We start from the raw sequence: 6969 nt of genomic DNA on the forward strand, positions 1-6969 counted from the left end.
TTTAATTCAATTGTGGAATTTAACAGGGAGCCAATGAAGGAAGGCCAGTATAGGAGAAATATGCTCTCTCTTTCTAGTCCCTGTCTTGCATTTTGGATTAACTGAAGGCTTTTTAGGACATCCTGATAATAATGAATTACAGTAGTCCAGCCTGGAAGTAATAAATGGATGACCTAGTTTTTCAGCGTCACTCTGAGACAGGATATTTCTAATTTTTAAGATATTGCGCAAATGGAAGAAAGCAGTCCTACATATTTGTTTAATATGAATTTAATAAGAATGAAGTGTTTAAAATGAGGATTACAACACTGCAGCAACAGTTTAGTTTAAATACAAAAAAATAAGACACTGGCACTCTGAATGTTAGATGCTGGCTTTCAGTTCTCTTTGTTTTTCTAGTTAAATTTTTTTACCTTTGTGTTTATAAAGCACCTTTCAAAAAAAGTTACAAAGTCCTCAACAATGATAAAAGCGACCGATATGACAAATTTAAGTTAAGAAATAAACACAATAAAAATTTAAAAAATAATTTCAAATTCAAAAGAATGAAGAGTTCTTTTGTGATCTCCTGGATGATGCTGTTGGATGTAGTTGATGGTCACAGAATAATTTTGGTAGGCTGGTCACTCTGTTCCAAGTTTTTTTCCATTTGTGGATAATGACTCTCCATATGGTTCATTGGAGCTCCAAAGCCTAACGAATGGCTTTGTAACCCTTTTCAGACTGATGGATGTTAATGACTCTGGCATGATTTCTTGGTTCAACAGTTCTGGCACTAATCAGGCCTGGGTGCGGCTACTGAAATTAAACTCAGCTGTCTAAAAAATGAGGTTTACTGGAGTTATCTTTGTATTATATCAAAATGTGTTTGATGATCTGAAACATCCACGTGCAACAAATGTGCAAAAAACTAAGAAATCAGAAAGGAAGCAACTACTTTTCAGTGCTGTATGATAGTGCTTCATTGTGATTTCTGTCAGTTACTGCATTAAATCTTTGAAGGAGACCTATAAGTGGTGAAATTCACAAAAGTGTTAGTTCTCAAATTCATCTTTTATGGACATGAAGGTGAAGCAATTTAACAGACAAAGTTATGCAATTTGCTGGAAGGACTGCACATTCACATATGAGTCAAACAAGCGTCAGGGTGTGAGGGAGAAGTGATGCTGAGCAGCAGGCTGAAACATAACCCCCTCCCTCCTGTTTTTGCTATTTTATGTCAAGGCGGTGTTGCTACGGGTAACCATCCGAGCAAGAAAGGAAAAAAAGGAAAATGGAGAGACCAGCTTGTAAGAGGGATGGCAGCAGAGAGGCTGGGAGAATAGGAAGCAAGTGAAAGAGTGCAGAAAAAAAGAGAGCGACCTGATACTAGTGCATCTCTCGCTTGAGTGAGCAGAGCTGATCAAAGCTGTGCTCCAGATGATGATGATGACGACGAAGCAAAATAGTCAAGCAGAGGACGAGACAGCCTGCCAACATCAGCAGTAGAGCGGGAGGCTGCCCAATCATCAGCTGACATGCTCATGAGTTCAGCAGCCAATGAAATGCCAGGAGGCACCCCTCTCCAGCACAACCACTCAGACGCAGAGACGGCACAAGCCTGGCTCAGATCTCTTATTAATGAATGGAGCCGTTCCCAGGCTGCATCACAGCACACCTCTGCACTCGCTGCTCGGCTGCTCTCTCAACTGACACAGGAAAACTGGGAGAAAACATCAACAGTGACAACAAGGACAGCAGCAGCACAGGAAGAGTCAAAAACTGGCTATGAAGAGACGACAAAAGAACACAGAAACACACAATGCAGACACAACTGAGGACATGACGGAAGCCATTAAAAGCCCGGATTCAGAGCCTGATCTTGAGCCACCGGATTCTCCATCGTCATCATCATCATCTTCTCCCCCTCTTCCTCCGTTAGCCATGCCACCTTCTGGATCTGCCTCAGCTCTCCTGGCTCTTGCATCTCCAGCCACCAGGCGCTCCATTTCCATGGGAGACTTCCGGAGGGTGACAGGGGCTCTGCTAGCAGGTTCGGAACCCCCATCCACCTCTGCCACGGCCCCCTCCTCCAAACTTGTCACCCCCAGCTCCAGCATGGAGTTTGAGGCAGCTCGGCGGCGCCTCCTGGAGGTAGAGGAGCGCCAACGTGTCATCAGAGAGATGGAAAAGCGACTGGAAGAGCTCAGGGAAGTGTTTGTGCGCTCCGAGCAGGAGGTGGTGCTTCACGGGGAACTGGTGTCGCGGATATCAAGTGCAGCCCAGCAGGGGGAGCTGTACGTGGCGGAGAACAGCCAACGGCTCAAGAAAGGCCTTAAGTTCAAGAAGCATCGGCCTACAATCGTTTTTTCCTCTATGCTTGGACTTCGCACGTGCCTCCCCTGGTCTATGAAGCTAAAATAGCTAACATTTCATCCATAACTTTAGAAATGTGCTTTAAATAACTGGGAAGACAGACTTCCGTTCTTTAGCTATCACTCATTGACACGGCTGCTCTCTAGTTTCCACCTTTTCTTTTCTTGTTTCCTGAGGCTGGTCCTTGGGGGGCTTTAGAGTGCCTACAATAATCACAATTGCTAGTAAAGAGCTTTCCTTTCAGTGTGTTACTGAGGAAATTTTTTGATTAGGAAACTAATCAAGCCAGTACCAGTGCAATGTGTACAGGATGTCATTAGTTCTCTATTTTTTCCGCACATAGTTTGCTGCTTGCAGTTTGTTGTGGGGCTGGAGTTGCACAGGAGAGATTCAGATAGAATCTATCTGTGGTGCATGGATGAGTCATATTTCAGGTGATGTGAGAGGAGAGGTTCAGACTGGCCCGTGAGGTACCGAGAGCTTCCGTGTATATGGCTTAAGTTATACAGCTATGAGAATTATGTAATATTTACCCATTCACAAAATGGAAAAGAAACAACTCTGTGAATTGATTTAAGAAGAAAAAAAAGATGAAGAAAGGATGAAAGCATCTGCCTTTTCGGCCTCGTTGTGAGGGGAGTTAAGGGCAGTGAAAGAGCAAGCTAAAGATTGCTGCAGTGTTATGTAAAACCAAGTATGCAGGAACGGGAGATGTAAGAACCAGAAAAATAGAAAAGGAACAAATTTTAGAACTTAGATGGCTTTTACCTACAAAGAAAACGTGCCTTGGCTTCTCTGAGACCACTCGTCCACTACCACAGCATCTGCTTCTGGCAGCATAAACAAGGAAAGACAGCAGGAAAGAAATTCGGGCTGGAAGACTTCCACCTGTGGCCTCTTTTTAGCCAGTCACCTAGCAACCAGTCATCTCTGTATCCTAAATCCTCTTGCGCAAACATACAGAATGTATCCAGCAGAGAGCTGTAACTACAACACTATGATTTGGCTTTAGAGATCCACTGAAGGATTTAGGAGCTAATAATTCTACTTACTTATTTAAAAATCTACTAGAACTGCCTGCGTAGGAGGAAATACTATTGATAAAAGCTTGTTGCTAACACTGTTTATCTGATGATTTGGGGCTACACCCATGTATGCATCACTTAGAAAACTAGAGCATCACCATTTGCTGATTGTGTCTTGGTGCTGCATGTGGCTGTAAGAGTTGCAGCGGCTCCCCCTGTGATTGCACTCTTAAGTTAGATAAGTAGTTCACATTCAGGGTTTGTTTGTGAGATGTGTATGAACATCCAGAAAATATATATATATATTTTTTTTTTTTCTTGTTATACTAAGCGATCAACCTGTAATTACATTGTAATACTTAATGCAAAGCGTTGTCCCATGTGCAGAAGGTGACCTAGTTTTTACATATAGATTGCTCTCATTTTTTGCCCCAGTTCTTCATTTCATTCCACCCATTTCTTTTGTCTTTGGATTAAGCAATGACAAAGTATCTCTTGTCTTCATCTGTTTCCACCAATCCCTTGCTTCAGCTAGGTCTGAGTGTCCAGAATTCACAGCCAGTACACCAGGGACATCTATTTCTGGCATTTGAAGGTTATAGCAAAGAAGCAAGCACTCAATTTCAGTGTAGCATATGTTGAAAAAAAGCACGTATAGAGCTGTGAGTTAGTGCTGGTTTCCATCTACGTGAGCTACTTTCTAAAAGAATCAAAAAAGGGTTTTCACAGTCCCTGATGGTGCTTTGTTTGCTCTCCTATTATAAACGACCTTTCCGAAGAACAAAGGAGCAGGGCTGCTTACAAAACAGGCTCGTCATGTGACGGTGTAATTGCTTTCTGTAGGTTTCTACAAAATCCCGTGAGCTTAGATATTCTTGTTGTAAATGTTTCCGAGATGATGCATCACAGAGTCTGTGACTCTGTAAAGTAAGGAATTTCAAAAGAAACTAGTAAAGCGTTCAGTTTCAGAATCATGCAGTCAATGTGAGGAAAAAAAACAAACAAAAAAAACAAGATGCATGTTAAAGTAGATGTGACAACTAAAGCATGAGCTTAAATTTTATAGGGTTGAAAGCAGTGAGAGAAATAGTTGGGATATTTTCTAACTTTCATTTTAAGGGCTTAAATGGTCTGTTTGTCTAAGTTTCTTTTCAGCACAATATAAAGGGGGTACTCCATAAATTTTACACATAAATTTCAGTTCACTTGTAAATAGAAAACCACTAGGACTGTGAAAACTGATGCAAAATGGAGGGATTATTCAAAAATCTGATTTGGAAGACAAAGAGGTCTATCAAGAAAGCTCCTCAACTTTGTTACCTTACAGAATCACTGGAGTACCCCTTCAAGCAAAGGAAACGGCATCTTCAGTGTTACCGCTGAGCAACCGACAGACATGATGACCTTATCATTGAATGTTGACTAACTCTATTTAAGCATTCCACATGACTAAGGTATTTATCTACTGCTTGCTTGTGCACATATACCAAACGATATTCAGCTCTGCTAGTTGATAGCAAAATGCTTTGCAGAACAAAACGGTCTCATAGGCCTTAAACGTGTATTCATGGTCCTATGTATATAGCTTGAGTTATAACTGATCATCCAGCTGACCTATACTGTAGATTGCTTTCAATATGCCTTATCCAGTATGTGTGCATTGGCAGTTCCTATACACCGATGGTAATGATATATGAACAGGTTAACTCATGGCCATCATAGACCTCATCCTGAAGCATCTTTGTCTGAACAGGAAAAAAACCCCACACTAGTCATGCACTGCTGTGGGACTGCACCTTTTGTGTTTTCTATGAATGAAAATAACAACAACTATGTTTCCCAAAGATCTCTGGGCCCACTTGCAGAATGAATGTAATGTTTATTGCTATATATTTTTTTGCTGTTTGTTATGTTTTTTCTTCCAATATAATAATTACATGTATCTTTTTTGGACCTGTGGTTTGCAAAAAAAACAAAACAGAAAAATGCTCTTGTGTTCATTCCGTACTGCTGGAATTACTTAAACTTTTGATACGAGTGATTTTAACTCTTTTTGAAGATGTGGAAACTATTACCACAATTGCATCTCTTTACAGCCCTTTACAGACTCAGACGCTGGCCGACCACAGATCCAAAACTACTTTTCTGATTGCTATTCATCCTTAGAACGTTTTTAATATTTTGTGTTTGTTACTGTGTGATGTGGTATAATATATATATAAATATATTTATGTTGTAAGCTTTTCATTTCCGGTAAATCAGGTGTCGAATATTCACAGTACGATATTTTTACTGATTGAGAGCTGTATATTCTACTATAGTATGAATGTTAAATCAGATTTTAGTCAATGTTATATGCTTAACTGCAGGGTTGTGGCCACTGATTTTCTCTCAGTGTTACAAATTGAGCTGAAATGGAAGTTAATTATCTCCTGAACCTTGATGTAACTGATGTACTTTTGAAAAACAGGCTTGTGGTTTTTGCTGGAAAGTGAAATACTGAATGTTCTGCCCTGTTTTCTTATTTTGCTTGAATTTGCTACTACTTCTTTTTGCTCTCTTGACACTGTTACAAACTTGAGGCACAGAGCCACATTGTGCAAGGCTAGTATGATTTCATTTTAAGCATTATAGGGTTTTTTTTGTAAAATAGCCTGAATTATTAGAATAAATGGACTTAATGATTCAAATGCTGCAGAAATAGGCTGCTTTTTTTCCTCCTTCCCCAGAACCTGCTAATATAAAGTGCTCAAATTTCAGATGGAATCTCTAAATTTAATCTGTGTTCTAGTTGCGTGGGAGGTTTAAGAACTATTAGGGTCACCTTGCAGCAGCAGCTTGCAGTAGCTCACAGCAGCGTAGGCCCAGGTCAGCAGAAAACTGCTTTTTTGACGTAACTGCTGCAGGCCAGAAAGGAACAAACTGTGAAAGCATCATCCAGCAAATACATTTAGCATGTCTTACCGTTACCATTTAGCCATTTGCTTGTCCATTAGAGTCCTTTCTCAGCTCATTATGCAGTTAAGTGGAAGCTTGATAACCCTCTGTTCAGGGAAATTGCATAATTACTCAAATATATCCCACTTCTAAGTGCTCATTATTGCAAACAAGGATGTCTTATATCACTTTAAGCCAGTGATTTTACTGCTTCTCACTTAATAAGAAGCATTAACATGTGTATGGGTTTTACAGATTTCACTATCTTGAGTATTAGGAAGTTAGTATAATCTCCATTACATTTTATTAATTTTAAGCGTTTGCAAACTTATATTCAAACCTATTATATTTACAAAAAATTGCTTTGGAATCATTAATTTTACTCCACATTTTATAGATGCCTATAATATTTCAGTGTATTACATTAAATTATATTTGTACATTCTTGTATTCGTGTATATAATGATTAAATAGATAAGCCTATTAGTGAACAGATGTTTGTTATTTAAAGGTTTTTAGAAAATAATATTTTACAGCTGACATTTATATACTCTGGGTGTACTAGTACAGCCAGACAGGACAACGGATATGGGTTTACACATGGGCTGCTCAGCCAGCAGAACAGACTAGTATGTGGTAGAGTGAGTTATTA

At 39.7% G+C, this 6969-nt stretch overlaps 1 protein-coding gene across 1 annotated transcript; it reads left to right on the forward strand.

The window, feature by feature from the left end:
* The first annotated feature begins 440 nt into the window (after positions 1 to 440).
* LOC134645175 (uncharacterized) lies at positions 441 to 5607 on the forward strand. The gene has a single exon (XM_063498511.1). It carries the CDS (start codon positions 1768 to 1770, stop codon positions 2401 to 2403), a length of 636 nt encoding a protein of 211 aa, XP_063354581.1. The 5' UTR covers positions 441 to 1767; the 3' UTR covers positions 2404 to 5607.
* The last annotated feature ends 1362 nt before the right edge of the window (positions 5608 to 6969 follow it).

The sequence above is a fragment of the Pelmatolapia mariae genome, linkage group LG16_19 (genome assembly GCF_036321145.2).
Source record: "Pelmatolapia mariae isolate MD_Pm_ZW linkage group LG16_19, Pm_UMD_F_2, whole genome shotgun sequence".
Classification (NCBI taxonomy): Eukaryota; Metazoa; Chordata; class Actinopteri; order Cichliformes; family Cichlidae; genus Pelmatolapia; species Pelmatolapia mariae.

Bases quoted from the DNA above. Each gene is read 5' to 3' on its own strand.
- LOC134645175 (XM_063498511.1), top strand. From the start codon at position 1,768: ATGAAGAGACGACAAAAGAACACAGAAACACACAATGCAGACACAACT.